The sequence below is a fragment of the Plecotus auritus genome, assembly GCF_963455305.1.
Source record: "Plecotus auritus genome assembly, chromosome: 3".
NCBI lineage: Eukaryota > Metazoa > Chordata > Mammalia > Chiroptera > Vespertilionidae > Plecotus > Plecotus auritus.
The window spans coordinates 3,590,805-3,612,249 of record NC_137772.1 but is presented as its reverse complement, the minus strand read 5'-3'; the positions used below and the strand labels follow the sequence as shown (position 1 = coordinate 3,612,249).

General features: G+C 51.6%; 1 protein-coding gene across 1 annotated transcript; it reads right to left on the bottom strand.

The window, feature by feature from the left end:
- Positions 1-8,399: 8,399 nt before the first annotated feature.
- On the bottom strand, positions 8,400-19,419 carry SPCS3 (signal peptidase complex subunit 3). Its single transcript, XM_080662384.1, has 5 exons — positions 19,121-19,419; positions 16,888-16,961; positions 13,226-13,302; positions 9,888-10,003; positions 8,400-8,549 (listed from the first exon to the last, which is right to left on the bottom strand). Exons 1-5 carry the CDS (start codon positions 19,261-19,263, stop codon positions 8,417-8,419), a joined length of 543 nt encoding a protein of 180 aa, XP_080518510.1. The 5' UTR covers positions 19,264-19,419; the 3' UTR covers positions 8,400-8,416.
- Positions 19,420-21,445: the final 2,026 nt, after the last annotated feature.

Below are 21,445 nucleotides of genomic sequence, written 5' to 3'. Positions count from 1 at the left end.
AAATTTTTCCATGACACCGGTTTTGGAGACTCATCTCAGTTATGAAATTAGCTATTGCAACTCTAGAAGCTGTGGGCAGCTTTTATGAAGCACAACTGAATGAACCAAGTGCAGTCTGTGGGTCATTCTCTTTATGCTTTCAGTGTTGTCACTTATACAATTACTGGATGCAATATTATAGACAGCAGCAATTTCCAGCCTTTTTCATCTCATGGCACACGGAAACTAATTACTAAAATCCTACAGTGCACCAAAAAATAAATTGTATTTTTTGCCAATCTGTCAAAATAGGTATAATTTTGATTAATTCACACCAGACGGCTATTGTCGTGCTGGCTGTTGTCATTTTTTATTGGACAATCTAAGGGGAGAGAGGTCAGTGTCCCTAATAGGCAGGTATTGCATGTTTTAAAAATCCGTGCCACACACGGGTTGAAATCGCTGCTAGGTAGCACGAAATCTGATTACTTGTCTTCCCTAGTCATACCACCAGAGGGCGTCACAACACCGGTAATCAACAAAACATACGCATTTCAGACTAGGGCAATGATTGTATCATTTTTTCCCATGTCTTTTCACAAGAACACATCTGGCCTGAAGAATATCCTCGTCACGAAGGGAGATTTAAATGCCAGGGGTCAAGCTGCAGTGCCTGCACAGGGCCTGGTGCCCTGCGGATGGCTCTTCACAAAATGGGCTGTCACTACAACTTTTTATTGCAAAATAATAAGTTTTTAAAATCAGGAATCTAGAAAAAATATATTACTGAAATACTTCCCTCTCTGGTGATTGTCTATAGAATATTGCACTTAGGCAGAAAGTCCTTCTCCGGAGCCGTCTCGCTAAGGAGGTAACTGAAACAGCGATGCTCCGGACCGATTTGCCTCTCTCTATGCATCTTTGTGAAGCTGGTTGGGCCTGAGTCTCCCATTGACAAGTCCTTTATTGTGTGATTTCTAGCCTGTGACACTTGACCCTTTAGTTCGCCAGATAATATATTGGGAACCATCACATGCGTAAAGGTGACTGAGGATGGATGGACGACATGTATGTCCTTGTCATGAGGACACGCTGGCCTCGGAGTCCCTAGACCTGTGACTTCAGCTCAGATGCCCTGAGTCTGACCTGAAAGCTCCACTTGCTGGCCCTCGCCCCGCGTCCGCCTCGCACCAGCCCTGCTCCTGGGATGCCTGGAAACTGCCCGCTCTGGGTCTGGCTCTCCTTCCCGGGCCACGATTTCTCCCCCACCCCCATCCTGCTCAGGGCTCTCATCCCCTTGGGTCACCTTCCCCAGGCGCTCCCTTCGGTGAAACGGAAGCATCACTCCAAGTTCTGGCAGGACCACTGGACTGGAAAGATGCCTGCCAGGTGACAGGTGCTGAGAAGTGCTTTCCACCCCATTCTGAAAACCTACTGTGCTCGCCTAGAGAAATACCGCCCGCTTCCACACTACAGACAGAATACAGAAAAGACACAGAATGTTCCCGAGTCAGCGGGTGGCCCTACTAGGTACACCGGGGCCGGCCAGGCAGCTGTGAGCATCGACACAAAGTGACAGGTGACCGTCCTTGCAGGAGAGATTCGCTCCTCGCCAGCCACCTGGCTCCCGGCAGGGACTGCCCAGCTGAAGGTCTCCTCCCCAGGGGTCCCCGCACCTCTGCAGGGCCCGGCACCTCCTTGCCCCCCGGGATCGTGATCATCAGATGTGACACCTCTGGGCCAAGCTGGTTCAGCAAGTGTGACTTGTCTGCTCCCCCGACCCTGGTCAGCCAGCCGGAAGTGAAGGACGGTGAGCGGGTGGCAGCCCTAACTAACATGGGGACAGCAGCCTGACCCCCCACTGGCTCTGCAGGAACAAGAATCGACTCGCATTTTCCTGAGCTACTGAAGTGCCAATGTGACCTATGAGGGCAGCTCGTGTTATTTTAACTCACAAAGTATTTCTTTTTTTTTTTTTAAATATATTTTATTGATTTTTTACAGAGAGGAAGGAAGAGGGATAGAGAGTTAGAAACATCGATGAGAGAGAAACATCGATCAGCTGCCTCTTGCACACCCCCTACTGGGGATGTGCCCGCAACCAAGTTACGTGCCCTTGACCGGAATCGAACCTGGGACCCTTCAGTCCACAGGCCGACGCTCTATCCACTGAGCCAAACCGGTTTTGGCAACTCACAGAGTATTTCATTGGCTCCCACGTGGTGAGCCGAGAGCCAGTCAGGCAGCGATCAGTCTCTCCTAATAAAGGGCATTTGCAAACTTTCAATCCCAAGTGAACCCGCCTCCTAGTTAGCGCCCCTGCTTCTCCACATGCAGAGAATGAGAACAGGTCAGTCGTCTTAAAGCAGCAGCTGCCCGACTTCCCTGTGCACCTGTGAGATGCCCACACCGCTTGGCGAAGGCCTCCAGCGGGGTCCAGTTCCCTCTGCGTTCCAGGTGCCTTTTGTGTGGGATCCGGAGAGCCTCTGAGAACCCTCCTCCGTGCCCTCCATGCTCACTCCTGTGCCAGGCAGGGTTCAGCAGGGGCAGCCACTGCCCATCAGCGCCTTACTTTTCAGCTCCCAGGCGCCTACTTCCCACTGTGCTCAACAGATAGGCCCAATGGGACGTGACGAGTTACACGTATTCCAAGAAGGAAATGCCCCTTCGTTATCCACCAGGGGGGAGGGCCCAGCTGAGAAGCCGCTCCAAGCTCGAAGTTGGCTGATAGACCAAGGCACCGGCTGACTGAAGTGATACCCTTTCTTTCTGCACTGACCCATCAACCAGGAGGCCCACGGAACCCAGGATCCTGCTGCAGGTATCACCTGGAAAGGGGCAGTGTGACTGGACAGCCCCAGGAGTCACAGGGAGGGCTGTCTCCTCCTCGGCACTTCTCACCCTCACAAGGAAGAATTTAGACAAGGGACAGCAGTGTTGAAGCAAAGCCAGCGAGTAGGAATACATTTGGCATCAAACACAAGCGGGCAACTCGGCTAGTCTGAGTGTGCACCCGGTGGGGGTTTACGGGGTTTTATGCCTTTCTCACTATAGGTTTCAAAGCTCTCTTGTCAGATAGCTTGGGTAGCAGACTAGGTTTCCAAGTCCCCTCCTCCATTGCTGACTTACCTTGGGATGACTAGATACATCTAGTCATCTTGTTTGGCAGGTCCCAAGACGGCTGACTTGTTCACTGGGTGAGATAAACTGTCCCTCTCCCCCTCTCCTGCCCTAACATTCCCCAAGCGCTCTGTCCTTGGGTTTAGCTGGCACAAATGGCATTAATCGGGTCTCTGTTTCCCCAGAGTGATTTAAGCGATGTATTCTCTGGTTAGGGAGGAGAGGCATTAATCATTTGCTCTCAAGTGGCCTTGGTTGGGAAGATAAGGTCTGAAGTTTGACAAGCTGGCTGCAAGCTGTCCAAATGGTGTAGCCTTGTTTGATGGTCTCGTCCCGGTTTCTCCATTCCACTTGCCCAGGGCGTTCCCAGCTTCTTACTGTCCTGCCACAAAAGGAGTGCAAGAGGCCATGCCCGGGGCAGGTTCTGGCAGGGGGCTGCCCAGGTTTGGAGAAAACAAAACAGAACCAGAACCTGGCTGACCTTTTCTATTTTACACTCTTCCAGAGAGAATACACTTAAGCTAGAAGGAAACACCTATCCTCTAACGCAACTGGTTTTCCTTTGAGGGACTATTCCATTGTTTTCTCTGATTTACTGGTAGATGTTCTCCCTTTTCTGAGAAACTCCTCTCCCCTGAGAGAGGGAAAGTAATTTCCGTACGTCCTGTGCTGGCCAAGGAGCCCGGTGTGACCGCCGTCAGCTGACCCGACGCCGCTGTGCCCGAGGCTGGCAGCGCCCAGCTCACGGCCTTCCTCCGGGAGCCAGGCTGGGCCTGAGCGTTTCCTCAGGGCTGGCAGCCACCCGAGGTCCTAGGCGGTGGGTCTGGGCGGTGCTCTGCTCTGAAAGCTCCTCACAGAGCAACCTTCTTCCCCAGCCACTCACCCCCCCACACACCGGGGCTCCTGCCAAGGGCAGTGGGAGCCAGAGGAGCACCTGGCAGACTGGTCCCAGGAGGGGCCGGACGGGGAGGGGCCGAGCTCATGGGGGCGGGGACGAAAAGGCAGCCTTCACAAAGCTAGAGGGACTGCCCAGGGCCTGGTCCCATCAGAGACAAGGACGCCGTTCTCCACCACCTTTACTGGGCGCCTAGGAGGTGTGCCAGGCGCTGGGCCAGGCGCTGGGCCAGATACAAAGGTGAGCCCCCCGGAGCGTGCAGTCCAGCACAGGCGCAGGCTCTGCGGAGACTTTAGGTGGAACTCACCTCCCACCACTCACCCCCCGCACACCCCCACTCACCCCCCCACACACCCGCTCACCCCACACACACCCGCTCACCCCCCACACACACCCGCTCACCCCCCGCACACACCCGCTCACCCCCACATACACACCCGCTCACCCCCACACACCCCCGCTCACCCCCCGCACACACCCGCTCACCCCCCGCACACACCCGCTCACCCCCCGCACACACCCGCTCACCCCACACACACCCGCTCACCCCCCACACACACCCGCTCACCCCCCACACACACCCGCTCACCCCCACACACACCCGCTCACCCCCCACACACACCCGCTCACCCCCCACACACACCCGCTCACCCCACACACACCCGCTCACCCCCCACACACACCCGCTCACCCCCCACACACACCCGCTCACCCCCCACACACACCCGCTCACCCCCACATACACACCCGCTCACCCCCACACACACCCGCTCACCCCCCCACACACACCCGCTCACCCCCCCACACACACCCGCTCACCCCCACACACCCGCTCACCCCTACACACCCCCGCTCACCCCCACACACACCCGCTCACCCCCACACACACCCGCTCACCCCCCACACACACCCGCTCACCCCCCACACACACCCGCTCACCCCCCACACCCACTCACCCCCCACACACACCCACTCACCCCCCACACACACCCACTCACCCCCACACACACCCACTCACCCCCACACACACCCGCTCACCCCCACACACACCCGCTCACCCCCCACACACACCCGCTCACCCCCCACACACACCCACTCACCCCACACACACACCCACTCACCCTCCACACACACCCACTCACCCCTACACACACACACCCACTCACCCCAACACACACCCACTCACCCCACACACCCACTCACCCCCCACACACACCCACTCACCCCCCACACACACCCACTCACCCCCCACACCCACTCACCCCCCACACACACCCACTCACCCCCCACACACACCCACTCACCCTCCACACACACCCACTCACCCCCACACACCCACTCACCCCACACACACACCCACTCACCCCACACACACCCACTCACCCCCACACACACCCACTCACCCTCCACACACACCCACTCACCCCCACACACACCCACTCACCCCACACACACACCCACTCACCCCCACACACACCCACTCACCCCACACACACACCCACTCACCCCACACACACCCACTCACCCCCACACACACCCACTCACCCCCACACACACCCACTCACCCCACACACACACACCCACTCACCCCCACACACACCCACTCACCCCCACACACACCCACTCACCCCCACACACACACACACAAAAGGACAAACTTAAGTTCCCTGGACTTGATCGCATCCTTTAGTTCAGCAGCTTCACATACAAAGCATACATCAGAAAAGCTCTTAAAACGCATACTTATAACCATAAAATTCATTTTCATTAGAAAAATGCTATTTATTGCAATTAAGAAAATCCTCCAACAGCTCTTATTTCAGGAACTTTTTAATCCACCTGCGCCTGTGAGGTAAACCATTTCCAGAATCGCACCAGAACACGCTAGCCTGCCTCCCCACCACGGGCTGCCACGGCGATGCCCAGGCTCGCTCAAGGCAGGGGACGCTTCTGGAACGGACAGAGGGTCGTGTGCCACCCAAGTTCACAGCCTATGGTTTCCCCCCATAAACCCTTCACGTCCATTCAGTGTTATAAAAGAATACCTCCCTTAGCCCACACCCAAAGACCCAAAGCCTCAAGCCGCTAAGTTCTAGAACAGTGAAGCCAAGTTCATTGTGACCGTAGAGCCCATTGCTCAGCCAGACCCACCAGGCACCTGTGAAACAACTCCAGGAAACAAACTTCACCGCACTCACTTCTGTTACCCCTAAGGAGTTTCTGAAGTGTCTTCTTCCCTTTAAGCATGGAGAAAGCAAATGTGAGCCACTGGGGATAAAACGCCGCTGTGGCTACCTGTTCAGGCAGCTCGGCCGAAGGGAAGGGTATGCAAACACTCACTGTTAAAATCAACCTGTTCCAGCCAGAACTGCTGAGGCGTTTTGCAATCCTCCTTTGCCAGAACCACTTCTGGGCTCACACATTTCTCACCAGCCCGGGGTTTCTGTAAGTTTGAGGACTTGGGTCTTTGCGGAGACTCGGAAAAACTTCACTAAAAGTGAACACCAGCCTAATTTATTTTTAACGTAGAATCATGGCAAACTACAAAGCTGTGCACACCCCAAAAGGAGTTCCTGGGCTGGAGGGTTCTTAGGCCCAACTTGAGCGTGTTCCCCTTGTCCTGAGCAGTTCCCCGCAGTGAAGCGCCAACAGAAACCAGGTCTTCATCAGGCCAGGCGGACGCCCACGCCATGCCACTGGGATCCAGGCCACCTGGAGTCAGAACACACCCAGGCCTGCTGCTGGGGCGCCTACAGATGCCGAGTTTCCACGTGTACGTGCACCAACCACACACAGCACATTTTCTGGGTGTAAACCTAACGAAGTCAAGCCCACGTGCCTTACACGTGTCTATCGTCTGCCTGGCTCCACGTGACTGGCGTGATCTGTTTCATCTCTCTGCTGAACAGACTTGTGTGTGAGCTGCGGAAGAACCACTAGTGACGGTGACTAGTCCAACCGTCACCTAGCGGTAAGGAACCGAGACCCTGCCAAGGCTGATGGGGAGCTGGGAGCCGAACCGAGTCTGGTGCTCACCCCTCTGACCATGCCAGGAACACAGCTCTCACCAAGCTGCTAAAACGCATGTCAGCAAATGAGACGCCACGATGGATGTCAGCCATAACCGTGCACCACGCTTGGACGATGCCAGCCCTTCCGGCCACTGCTGGGAGGTGGCTCCCGCGCGGGGCTGGCTTTGAGGGTGACGGACGGGTAGCTGCTCCAGGGAAAACCATGCTAACTATGACCAGCCAATCACGTAGAGCATGAGTTTAATCTCTAAGTCATTTTTATACACTTGGATTCTTACACTTTTAACGTAAGGAAAATGACTTCCACATGGGATGGAAAAGCCCTTCCAGGAGTGGTACAGGGGTGTCCGGGGCGACAAAACGTGTAAGAAGTTACATGTGAACTCTGATTAGTCTTAAGAGGAAAGGTAAGCTGAGAGAACCAGATCCGAGTTCAAGGTTGACCTCCCGTCCTGTGAGCCATGTAACAGCTGAAGGCAGCCAACGTCTGGGCTGTTTCTCCACCTGCAGAGCTGACACTGCTCTGCTGAGCTCCCCAGCTTACTGAAGGTAACGTCCAGGAAAATATACGAGTGCTGGCACGTGGGAAAGCACACCAAGGGTCACCCCAGTGGTTATGAGAACGGGACCTACAGATCGTTTTAAATAATTAGCCCTCAGCGCACTAGGCATGCTCACTAGGAGGAACTTCACCAGAGGGACCAGGCAAACATGTCCTTCAACGGCAATGCTAAAACCACACACAGAACATGGGGAGCGTTCCAGAGAAAGCACTGAAAGACACACAGTGGGTTGACAAGGGACTCTTCAGAATGAGCTAGAATGATTTACAACATAGATGGAGGTATTCAGTCTTTACGTGGAGAAAGGTGTGAGTCAGCTGTAAGAAAAACAAGCATTACGGGCCTTCCTGGGTCTAATCTGTACGTAAACCAGCTTCTCACCAATGCCTGTGAGCGTTTCCAGTCTCGGACACCCCCTGAGAGAGAGAGAGGGCATGTCTCCTGCACCACGGCCAGGGTGTTCGCGCACTGACCAGAGGCCTAGGACACAGCTCCACAGGCCTGCGTGCCAGAGGCCCTCCCTGCTCACCTCAGCGTCCACGGAGAATAATGGGAACACGTCAGAGATAAACTCACAGGTCCTACTGTGCGCTTCTTACCCTTCTAATACCCACTCCGTGGCCTTCCTTTGTTTTGATTGTAAAATTAAGTTTAAGTAGCACTTTAACCTTTCCCTTCAAATAAAACCTTTGATATTAGTTCTTATACCAAAAAAAAAAAAAAAAAAAATTAAGTTAACAACCAAAAACAAATGAAGATGCAAGGGAGGACATAAATGAGAGAGGATCCAGGAAGTATAAAAATATGCTGTTCGGGTTCAGAATAATTTAATAACTCTTCATGATTTCATATGTATCTGGAAATGGAACGGACACGTGTCCTGAGCCCGTCACAAGAGGTAGGATGCCAGCGTTGGGTACGACGTTCCAGGACAGGGTCAGAGTGACATTCCTGTTGCCCCTACAAAGACACAGCAATCAGACGTCAGCAGAGACCCTTCTAGTCCAATGAGAACACGTCATTAAAGCGCTAGGGCGTCCAAAGGTTCACTCATATCCAGCCCCTCCTAAGTGGAGCCCTAACCTACAAACAGAAGTCTGCAAGTCTTTGACCCCAGACACACCGGGACACCAGCTGTCCCGAGGCACGGCAATGGCCTGAGCTCACTGGGTTCCTAGAGCCAGCAGCCCCAGGCCCGAGTGAGGACGACAGAGAATAGGAGCCCAGATTTGGGGGAATCAGAGGACAATGTGCGAGCCCCAACTCTATGGCTACCTAGCCGGCAAAGGGGAGCACACCGGCTGGAGTGGAGGATCGGACACGACCCAGATCACTGCTCTAGTTCCTCTCTGTGCAAGGAGGAGGCTGAGGTTCAGAGAAGCGAAGAGACCAACCAAAACCTCAATGCCAGCTGGCCACGTGCTACTTCCTCATCAAGTTCCCTGGCAAGTTCCTCTTCCGTCCTCAGAGCCTGTGCTGGGCAGTCCCACACCCACGGGGCAGGGGCCTGTGCACCCGGAGCAGAAGCCTCAGACCTGGGGGCGGGGCAGGGCGGTGCACCGGGAGCAGAGGCATCAGACCTGGGCGCCGGGCCCTGTGCACCCGGAGCAGAAGCCTCGGACCTGGGCGCCGGGCCCCGTGCACCCGGAGCAGAGGCATCAGACCTGGGCGCCGGGCCCTGTGCACCCGGAGCAGAAGCCTCGGACCTGTGCACCCGGAGGAGAGGCCTCGGACCTGGGCGCCGGGCCCTGTGCACCCGGAGCAGAAGCCTCGGACCTGTGCACCCGGAGCAGAAGCCTCGGACCTGTGCACCCGGAGGAGAGGCCTCGGACCTGGGCGCCGGGCCCCGTGCACCCGGAGCAGAGGCCTTGTACCTGGGCGCCGGGCCCTGTGCACCCGGAGGAGAGGCCTCAGACCAGGGCGCCGGGCCCTGTGCACCCGGAGGAGAGGCCTCAGACCGGGGCGCCGGCCCCGTGCACCCGGAGCAGAGGCATCAGACCTGGGCACCGGGCCCCGTGCACCGGGAGCAGAGGCCTCGGACCTGGGTGCCGGGCCCTGTGCACCCGGAGCAGAGGCCTGGGACCGGCGCTGACAGCCCCCACACTGAGCCCAGATCTTAGGTCAGTTCTGCGCAGTGTTTCCACACCATCTTCCAGGTCAGCTCCATATAAATACCTCACTTCTCCCCCAATCTTCCTCTTTTTCCCCCTCTAATATTTTTCTTTAAAAATACAAAGACATCTTTCTCTCCCCTTCACATTTCATTACATGTAAAAAAAATGACAAAGAATTGCTCACTTGAGACCATTTCCATCGTCAAAGAAAAAATATTTTGTTTTCATATCTTTCAACAGCAGCTTTGGATTATCACCTCTCAGAACAATCTTGTCCCAAAGGACAACCTGGTTCAGAGCCTACAAGAAAATGAAAATAATTAAGTTAACGTAGCAGAAATAGCATCTCTGTCCATTCAAATTAAAAGTACCGGTAAGCAATTAGTTCATTATCAATGAGCCCACCTCTCTCAAAGGGGATTGCTACAGTCATCAACCCTCCTGCACAGGCTGTTACTGCGGGCCCCGCCCATCTATGTATTGCCAAGTGTTTTCAATTGCCAAGTATCACTAAAGAAATAAGGCCTTTAATATTTTTTCTTTAAAGTAAAACACAGGTACATCATTGCTTTATTTCGGCAAAATTCTAGAAGTCAGACCACCTTTCAAGCCACTATTCTGACATATCATAAACAAACTGTCAGGCAAATCGGGAGCATGAAGTGGAGTAAAAGCACCTTTGTGATCACTACCAAATCCCAGAACTGTGTTCTCACTAAACTACCACTCACTCGCTTGTGAGGCCAATTGTGGAGCATGCGATGTCCAACTAACAAGAATGTGGACTCGTTACTCCTAAAAGAGGCTTCAAATTGCCACCCTAAGCCTCTTTCTGAGACTAAACAGGAACGTCACAATGGAGGGACAGAGTCAAGCACAGGCCAGAGAGAAGTGACTTTCTATGTGTATTCACCCATTCACTGAAGCAACGACCTGTCACACTGCACGCTGTATTAACTCACTAGTCATGCTGGGGAAACGAGACTGTGAATATAACTTAGGTACATCTGTCACCAAGAGAAGACCTGTTTATCTGGATGATTTGCTGAGACCTGAATGTATGTGTTTCCAGTTGCTACTCTCACCCTCAGCAGCCTTTCCTGCTTTAACACTTTGCGGACTCTCAAGGGCAGGGAGCACCTTACTCCCAGGCTAACAGAATATCTAGTATAAAAGATATGCTCAAAACAATGTGCTGTACAATTAACGGACTGAAGTGCTAAAAATGACACTGAACTAAAAAACTAATCAACAGAAAAAGCTGGTTAATTTGTCATCTCTTGAAAATGAATACACCTCAAATGAAATACAGAAGTAACTCCTCTCTAACTCCAAACTACCTCCAGTCTATGCAGATAGCAAACATAAGGGTACTCAGCTAACAGCAACACAGCAGTTCATTTTAATTCTACACACTTCACATTTGTGTTTTAATTCACTTACCAGAATCACTTACTTTATACTTTAGAACCTAAGACCTCTGTTTTAGTAACATTCTGTATTAATTCCTCAACCCTTACTCTAGCTACAAAAGCTTGAAATCAGACTGAACTGAAAAACTTCGATCATAAATTAACTGTTTTAATATATTTTAATGTAATAGTTTAATAACTTCTAATGACAAAATCTGATAAACTCTAATATATGATTTAAAAAGACTACCTTAAGTACTCAAATTGGATCCCATACAACTCCAAAACAAAGAAAAATTCTCAAGACAGGTATTCATTAATTGCATAGCTATGGCTTCATACACTATCACAACAGCTCAAACCATGTATTTATATATATATATATATATATATATATATATATATATATATATATGTGTGTGTGTGTGTGTGTGTGTGTGTATATGTGTGTGTGTATATATATATATATATATATATATATATATATATAAATATTTAGTTGGGTTATAAAATAACCTCAGAAATGCTTCAAATATAGTTATCTTTACAGTTTTTTATTACATCTGGGTAACCAGAGTTATAAGCACAGATCACAAATTCCATTGATTCAGATGTCTTGGTGTGTATCTTTCTAATGATTGCTGTCCAGAGAGAATATTTCAGCTCAAAGAATCCTACAGCTGGCCCTGGCCTGGGTGGCTCAGTGGGTTGGGAATCATCCTGTGCACCAAAAGGTCACCCACCATTCCCCTCCCCCTCCCAGTAGGGCACATGTCGGAGGCAGCCAATCAATGGTCCTAACTTACATCAATGTTTCTCTCTCCCCCTCCCCCATTCCTCTCTAAAACCGATAAAAACGTATTTTTAAAAAATCCTACAGCTGGGTGCCATGCCCTCTCCACTTCCTAATATGCTCGAAGGTCAGCAGCATCCTTCCTGAATTTATCACTGCCAGTGGCCTCCATGGGTTCTCAATGACAAACATTGTGAACAGAAGCCCCTAAACACGCCCCTTTCGTTACACACCCCAGTCCTCGTACACTCGCTGTTCCCTCCCCTCAGTCACAGCGCCGTGGGCAGTGAGCGAGCATGCCAACAGGTTCCTGCCGAGGCCGTTCCCTCAGCCAGCTCCTCGCTAGACCCAGGCTCTTTGCTTTTCATCCTTTAAGTGAAGCGGCTGAGCGGCTCACGAGGACCCGGGCGGCAGCTGTGCCAGGCTCCTGTGGCACGTGCGCGGACCACGGGCCTTCTCTTCACTCTGACAGCTGTGCAGGGATCTTTCTAAGCCATCGTTCCATCGTGGGAGGACTCGTTTCTTTAAAACTGGACAATACAACCCCCTCCACTTCGCACAATGCTGAGCGCCAATGAATGAATGAATACACAGAGAGCCGGTCAACCTCCTGCCCCCAGCATTCCTCGCCACCTCCAGAGTATGAGTTCATACATGTCTTAGGAAGCATGTAGCCAACCCCGATTTGGGGACTGAGTGTTACTGTCAGTCCACGTACAGTATGATTCAAGTGTAACTTCTTTCCCTTTTCAGTTTAAGTTGAGAAACATACAAATAAAGTTGCGGTTTCCAGATGGCGTGTAAGGCAGCTGAGAAGTGGCCACACCAACCTAGTATCAAGTAAGAAGGTGAACAGACTGGAACACTGCAACGTGCTTGGGTCCACAGAACGAGCGGCTCGCTCTCTTAGGCCCCCAGGGAGTCCCTCCATGCACCCGAGCCCACAGCACCTCAGAGCTACGCTGCCATGGGCTGGTCATTACTGCTAACCTATTCAGGTCGGGTATTGTGAATATTCAAAATTTATGTTTTTCATAAAAAGTAAGATGTTACATATCAACTAAAATACTTCTATAGCCCTAACCGGTTTGGCTCAGTGGCTAGAGCGTCGGCCTGGGGACTGAGGGGTCCCGGGTTCGATCCCGGTCAAGGGCATGTACCTTGGTTGCAGGCACATCGCCAGTGGGGGGTGTGCAGGAGGCAGCTGATCAATGTCTCTCTCTCGTCAATGTTTCTAACTCTCTATCCCTCTCCCTTCCTCTCTGTGAAAAATCAATAAAATATAAAAAAGAAATCTTAAAATACTTATATACTTACATTATTTTTTGTTGAATATTCTGCTGATAAATAAAGAAACAACTGCTTAACATTCCAATCAAATATATTCTCTAGATGTAAACAAATTAAGGAATATATAAATCACAGAGCAGCATGCAGCTTTAAAACAATCTTAGTTATGCTAAGTACTCACAGCAATACTAACACCAAAACAGAGAAAAAGTGGCCCGGAAACATACTGAGCCACTAATTCCATGAAAATATATAGAAGAGAAGAGGATTTCATTTTTCGAGCACATCATTCCACCAAAGTTCCAAAGTATAACCAATCATCACAATTTAAAGGTGATGACATGCAAACATTGACACACAGTAATTAAATCAAGTACAATAAATTGTATATGTTGCTTTTGGACACACGTCAGTAGGGAGCAAACATCTCAATCCATGAAATGCTTTGGTAGAATATGCAGTGGTCAGCCAATTGGTTTCATCAGTTTACTAGAGTGAAAAAAATCACCAGGATTAATTATAAGACTAAGAAATGGGCGGAGTTCATGTGTGGATTTGATTAAATGTTATGTCACATATTATGTGTTTACATACTGAGAGCAGCACACTCGTGTGTGTGCACTAGTTTAGAGTCACGATGTTAGAACAGGGAAGTCTAGGGTAGCGACCCTCCACCTACCCCCAGCCCCCTTTCCCTCTGGCTAGCTCCTCACGCAGTCTTCCTCTATTCGATACATACATGTGTTTGTGTGTTTTTTACGTAACCTCTTCACCGTCTTTCATTCAGCTCCCCTCCCCTCTGACATGTTTGTTCCAGGTGTCCATGCCTCTGCTGCTATTCCTCACAGAAGTGATTATGCAATATCTGACAATTGAGTCAGGGCACTGACCTCTTAGACTGTCTGGTATGAAGGCCCTGTCCTGAACCATAAACACGTAAGTCATAGAATAGTTGCATCTTACTGGTCATGTTGAATAAGGATGCGTCTGATTGGTTAATTCTTGGTACCAGAAATCCTTATATACTAGTATACTAGGTGTACCTGATTTTTTTCAATAAATGGAGTTACACATATGTTGATATATATGCGATTTGATATGTTTGCTATTTTGTTGTATTAACAAGCTTCAAAACTTCAAATGTCAAATTTTCTGAAGATGTTAACATCATAGATATTTTTACGCTTAAAAATGTCGAATTTCGTGCCAAAAAAGAGCATTTGTGGGAAGTTTTAATTCATTATTTTGAAGAAAAGTGCTGCTGAATACTTTGGGAAGCTTATGGTGAACATGATCCATCTCAAGATACTTGTGAACACTGGTTTAAACGCTTTAAAAGTGATGATTTCAATGTGAAAGACAAAGAACATCCAGGTCAACCGAAAAGGTTTGAAGATTACAAGCATTATTGGATGAAGATGCATGTCAAACTCAAAAACAACTTGCAGAAAGATTAAATGTTGCTCAGCAAACAATTTCCGATCGTTTACAAGCCATGGGAGATTTTAAAGGAAGGAAAATGGGCGCCCCACCAACTGAATGAAAGACAAATGGAAAACCAAAAAGTCATCAGTAAAATGTTGCTTCAGCGGCACGAAAGTCTTTTTTTGCATCCAATTGTGACTGGTGATGAAAAGTGGATTTATTTTGAGAATCCCAAAAGCACAAAATCATGGGTTGATCCAGGTCAGCCATCAACATCGACTGCAAGGCTAAATCGCTTAAGAAAGAAGACAATGCTCTGCTTTAGTGGGTCAGGAAGGTGTAGTGTATTATGAGCTTTTAAAAACAGGTGAAACCGTTAATACTGATCAATACCATCAACAAATAATCAATTTGAACAATGCTTTGATCATGAAATGACCAGAATGGGCCAGAAGACACAGCAAAGTAATTTTGCTTCATGATGATGCACCACCACACACTTCAAATCCAGCTAAAGACACGTTAAAAGATCTTGCCTGGGAAGGATTAACCCACCCGCCATATTCACCAGACCTTGCTCCTTCAGATGACCACTTGTTCCGATCGATGGCACACGCACTTTCTGAGCAGCACTTCAAAACGTACAAAGAAGTGGAACACTGGGTCTCTGAATGGTTTGCCTCAAAGCAAGAAAACTTCTATTGGGACGGTACCCACAAATTCCCTGAAAGATGGAGGAAATGTGTAGCTAGTGATGGACATTATTTTGAATAAAGCACTTCTGATGTTTTTCTTGAAATTATCATGTTTTCTTTGATTACAAAATCCACATTAACCAATACACCTAGTAAGTATAGGCACCTAATTTTTTTTAAGTCATTTTGGAGCAAAAAGGAGTAGGTGATTACTATTATTTTTTTTTGTAAAGCAATGAAAATTATGCCTATTTTTTTGTCAGATCAGCAAAAAATATACTTTTTGGTGTGCTGCAGGATTCTAGTAATTCGTTTGTGTGCCATGAGATGAGAAGGTTGAAAATCCCTGGTCCAGACACAGTTACTACTTTCACACTCGAACCAACTGCCTCTTACCAGACATGTTTTTAAATGATGTGAACACTTAAAAGCAGGCAGTTTAGCGTATATTGGACTTTTCTCACGGTGCACTCTAATTCCTCAAAAAGGCCTATGTACATATAATTTCTAGTCTACTTCTACACCCAATAATTTATTTCTGAAAACCCAAGTTAAAGCAATGCCATGGGGCCCTGGCTGGAGTAGCTCAGGTGGTTGAGCGACACCCCACGCACCAAATGGTCACCAGTTCAATCCCCAGTCAGGGCACAAACCCAGGTTGTGGGTCTCATCCCGCTGCTTTCTCACATCGATATTTCTCTCTTTCCCTCTCCCTTCCTCTTTCTAAACTCGGTAAAAAAACACTTAAAAGGGGGAAAAATTACACCATGGGAGCAGACACATCAGGTGAACCTCTGAGGCCCACGACCTGCAGCTGCTTCAGCTGTCCAGACAGCCGCTCTACACAGCTCTGACCGTTCAAGCTCCACACCCAGCTTTAACCCTGAGGTTTTAAACAGGCAGCGAGATCGGCATTGGCAGAGAACAACGCTCAAACATTCATCCAAGACCGTAACAGAAGATAAGCTGGCCAAGAGTTGTCAAAAGGTGGGAACTCAAGATAAAGAGGAAATATTTAAATCGTCCCCATTTTAAAGTAACTCTTTCAACTGTTATGATTTCTCTGTTATAAAAATACTTATAAAAAAACTATAATGGCAAAATGCTAATATGACTCACCAGCATTCATTCTGACAATGACCTTCCAACCCATAACAGATGCACGTCGCTTTTTTAACCTACGTTTCTATCATAAAATAGGAAGATGTACTCTGGGATCGCACAAGAAATGTTCATCTAGGTGGGATGAGCACTGGCAACATCATTCCTTCTTTAATCCAAAGGATCTCATTCTCCTTCCGAAACACAGATTCAGTCTCTTAAAGCTCTCGGTTTACCTAATGTTCCTGCGAAGAATTTAGAGTATCTTCACACAGTAACCCCTGAACCTACAAATAAATTTCCTCCAGGTATGAACGAGGAGGAATTCACACGATTTTACTGATGAAAACATAGGCCTAGAAATTTCCAAGGTTTGGTTGATAGTCACACTGTCCCCCAAATCACTAAACAACATGCATGTCATTATAGCACTATGGAAAAGGCAATGAACCCTTTCTCAAAGGATATCTGCCGTTATGTCGAAGTTAATGAACCCCAGGTCACTTTTTTCTCTAGGTCCCGTGAAGTCTTCTACATTTTTCCTAGAAGCAAAGAGAAAAGCTTTACCATCCTGTGGACATGTCAACATACAAAACGCACATCATTCCTTAGGATACAGCTGTGAGCACAGGGGAAAAGCAATTCCACAAAGAAACAAGTGAGTATCAGGATCAACTTCCCAATCTATACTAATAAAAGGGTAATCTGCAAATTGGTCACAACGCCCTCACAGTAACGACCAAACAGCAGGCTGCGTGGGGCAACCAGGCCAGCAGGGGTGGCAGTGAGGGGCGACCAGGCCGGGGGGGGGGGGGGGGGGAGGGCGTTGGGGGCAACCAGGCCAGCAGGTTGGGCAGTTAGGGGTGATCAGGCCGGCAGGCAGAGGTGGTTAGGGATGATCAGGCAGGCAGGCAGGCGAGCAGTTAGGAGGCAGCAGTCCCGGATTGTGAGAGGGATGTCCAACTGCTGGTTTAGATGGGGCAGAAACTGGCAGTCGGACATCCCCCAAGGGGTCCCAGATTGGAGAGGGTCCAGGCTGGGCTGAGGGGAACCCCCCTCCCCCGTGCACGAATTTCGTGCGCCGGGCCTCTAGTTCAACATAAAAGCCCATCTTCACCTGTTTCCATGTACCTCCAGAGAACCCCTAACAAAACCCGGGGGAAGGTAAAGACTGCTCCAAGAGAAGTGTGGACAGGGAGATCAAGCGATTTGGTAGAAAGTGGAAGGAAGTTGCCCCGCCTAAGGGGAGGTGTGCTGACTGAGGGTCTGTGTCACGTCCATGGGGTATTTTTCACAATTATCTCCAAGTGCAGGCGTTGGGTGGCACTCCCACTTTAGACAAACGGGAACTAAGGCCCAGAATTGTAAGACTCTGGCTCAAAACCAGCTAAAGTCTAACAGCTGTTTGGTGTTTACTGAGCACCAAGCTCTTCAACACCCCCCCCCCCCCCACCCCCAGGTGGCAGGGGCAGAGGTCATGTCCACCCAAGATCTGAGTCTGGAACTTAAAACACAATATCTAGCAAACATCATCTTAGCAAAGAAACAAAAAACAAAAATAAAAAATAAAACAAAAATGCGGGGCGGGCGGTAGTTATTAGATGACCCGCTTGTTGGAGATTCTGACAGAAAAAGAACACTAAGGCAAACTTGTTAGAAGATGGAATAGAGAAGACGGGCAGGAGAAGCGGAGAAAAATAAATTATACACATCAAACTAGTGCCAGGGAATAAAAAGGCACGGGCCAGGCGAAATGCCCACGTCATTCCGAAAGTCTATTTTTGGCATTTTCGCAGACTTATTCAAGCGGTTGGTTCTCACAAAACAAAAACCACGCCGCCCAGAGCGCTCGGAGGGCCCGATTCCTCCGAGCACCCGAACCGTCCTCGCCAACTTCAAAGCAGCCCAGGAGCTGACAGCGCTGACGGGCCGAGGCGGGCACCGCGGAGGGAATGCCCCACTGGGCACACGGGGGTCCATGGCCCGCACGGCTGCGCGGGAACGCACCCGGGGACCGGGGACCGGGGACCGGGAACCAGGGGACCCAGCCGAGCGGGCGGTGCGCGGGGGACCCAGCCGGGTACCGGGGGCCGGGAGGGCAGGCCGCGGGCGCGGGGGACCCAGCCGGGGACCGGAAACCAGGGGACCCAGCCGAGCGGGCGGGGCGCGGGGGACCCAGCCGGGGACCGGGGACCGGGGGCGCGGGGGACCCAGCCGGGGGCCGGGGGCCGGGAGGGCGGGCCGGGGGCGCGGGGGACCCAGCCGGGGGCCGGGAGGGTGGGCCAGGGGCGCGGGGGACCCAGCCGGGGGCCGGGGGCCGGGAGGGCGGGCCGGGGGCCGGGAGGGCGGGCCGGGGGCGCGGGGGACCCAGCCGGGGGCCGGGGTCCGGAAGGGCGGGCCGGGGGCGCGGGGACCCAGCCGGGAACCGGGCCGGGCGCCGGCAGCTGGTGTGTTGCTCCCTCATTGGCCGGCGCGGAGGGAAGTGAGGCACAGGAAGGAAGCCGCGGCGCTGACCTGGGCAGCGCTCAAAATCCCAATTTAAGAGCAAGCCCGGGAACCCGCGGCGGAGCGTGGGGGTGGGAGGGGGAGCCCGCGAGGTGCCCCCGGACCGGTGCCATGGGGGCAGGGGGCCCCCCAGCCCGGGGACCCGCAGCCCGGCCCCGCCCCGCCGCCCGGCCCCGCGCGGCCCGGCCGCACTCACAGCATGATCCGCGAGACGTGCAGCCGCACCGGCACGCTCCGGTCCTTGAAGGCGGTGGTGATGAAGCAGCCGAAGGTGAGCGCCGCCATCACGCTCAGCGAGAAGGCGAACAGCGAGTTCGCCCGCGACAGCACCGTGTTCATCGCGGCCGTGTGCCCCGAGCCCTGTTCCGCACGCACAGCCGGGACCCCGTTCCGGTGGCGGACCGGCTGCCAGCGATCCGCGCCGCCTGCGCCGCGCGCGTTCCGGGCGCGCGCCGCCGCGGCCCCGCCTCCCTTCCGGTCCTCCGACAGGAGCGCGCGCGCACCGCCCCCCCCGGGACACGCCCACTGACTGGGACTGGGCCGCGCGCGAGCCCGCCCCTACTTCCGGTCTACCGCCTCCACCAATCAGCGACGTGCAGGGGAGGGCGGGGTTTCGCTACGCAGACCCGCCTCCTCCGCCCGGGCTGGCCCACCTGGTCCCCTGGCGGGTACTGGCTCCTTCCGCGGTGCGGCCCGGCGGTCGGGGGCGGGCTGGGGGGTTGCCTGGGCGTCGCTACTTAGCGCTGAGATCCAGCCAGTTTGGGGTGTGCCCTGGCATGTCGCGACCAGAAGCAGCTCTTGGCCGCACGCGGGGTCCTGCCTTTGTCACTTGGGTCCGAGAACTGATGCCCCTTAGGAGGGTGGGGGCCGGGGCCCGAAAAGCCGCCCCCACCTCCATCCCCCACCCTCAACCGCCCTTGTGTACCTTCCACTTCCGACCTCGTCCACTTCCTGTGACAGCTAAAGCGGTTTTAGACGTTAACGGCTGATGCTGCAGATTCTCAGTAGATGCATTTCACACGGTATTTCCTGTAACTGACTTCACCGGGTTCTGAAAATCAAAGGCGATAAGTGGCCATAAAACCGCTGTGCAGCAACATTGTGTGGGAATTTAAGATCAAGGCATCAGTACATTTTTTAAAATATTTGTTATGGGTTTTTAGAGAAAGGGGAAGGGACAGAGAGAGAGAAATGTCCACCAAAGAGGAACATCATCATGTGGCTGCCACCTGCACACTCCCTACTGGGGATGGAGCCTGCAACCCACATGTACTGTGACCAGGAATTGAACCTGCGACCTCTTGGTTCCTGGGTGGAAACCCAACAGCCGAGCCACACCTGCCGGCCACCTGCTTCATGGCCCTGGGGGGCTGCAGGCTCAGACTGTGCCAATTTTCAGCCTTGGAGGGTCTGCAGACGCCTTCCTTCTTTCACAGCTACGGGTTTGGGTCATTATAAAAGAACTAGAGGCCCGGTGCACGAAATTCATACCCGGGGGGGATGTGTGTCCCTCAGCCCAGCCTGCACCCTCTCCAATCTGGGACATCCCTCTCACAATCCAGGACTGCTGGCTCCCAACCGCTCGCCTGCCTGCCTTCCCGATTGCCCCTAACCGCTTCTGCCTGCCAGCCTGATCACCCCTAACCACTCCCCTGCCAGCCTGATTGATGCCTAACTGCTCCCCTGCCAGCCTGTTTGCCCCTAACTGCCCTCCCCTGCAGGCCTGGTCACCCCTAACTGCCCTCCCCTGCAGGCCTGGTCACCCCTAACTGCCCTCCCCTGCAGGCCTGGGTTCCCCCCAACTGCTCTCCCCTGCAGGCCTGGTCACGCCTAACTGCCCTTCCCTGCAGGCCCAGTTACCCCCAACTTCCCTCCTCTGCAGGCCTGGTCACCCGTAATTGCCCTCCCCTACTGCCCATCTTGTGGTGGCCATCTTGTGTCCACATGGGGGCAGCCATCTTTGACCACATGGGGACAGCCATCTTGTGTGTTGGAGTGACCATCAATTTGCATATTACTCTTTTATTAGATAGGATTGAGATGCTCCAGGAATCTGCACAGATTATTTTAAATTTTAATAAACCAAAAGAGGTTGGTTAAGCACACCTGGCCTAGAACATGATAGGTACAAACTGGGAAATGATGGTCTGCCCCTGGTGCTGGCTTATGCCGTCCGTTGATGAGCCCTTGTTTCTTTGCATTATTTATTATGCAATTTCGTACAGCCTTGCAGTTGGGATTATTACTGAGTGCCTACTCTAGCTTGGAGAGCACAGCACTAATAAGGGAACACCCCTGTCAAATTGGAATAGAGCCTGTAATGAAACATGGAGAGACCCTTGGTTGAGTTTAAAGTTTTTTTTGTCTTCCAGACAGCCACAGCTTATTCAATAAAACAACTGTTTATTGAATGCCTACTGTGTTGCTAACGATACAGAGATGTATAACAATCACTTTCTAACCTCATGGAGCTTATAATCTACTGGAGTTGATAAAACACACAAATCTGAAACAAAGCATA

What these genes read in the sequence shown, in the direction of transcription:
- SPCS3 (XM_080662384.1), bottom strand. Translation starts at nt 19,263, where the DNA reads ATGAACACGGTGCTGTCGCGGGCGAACTCGCTGTTCGCCTTCTCGCTG. An exon ending in CACGTCTCGCGGATCATGCT is followed by an intron (nt 16,962 to 19,120) that starts GTGAGTGCGGCC and finishes CTTTGCTTCTAG; the next exon opens with GAAAAATGTAGAAGACTTCA. An exon ending in GACGATGGAAATGGTCTCAA is followed by an intron (nt 8,550 to 9,887) that starts GTGAGCAATTCT and finishes GTGTCTTTGTAG; the next exon opens with GGGCAACAGGAATGTCACTC.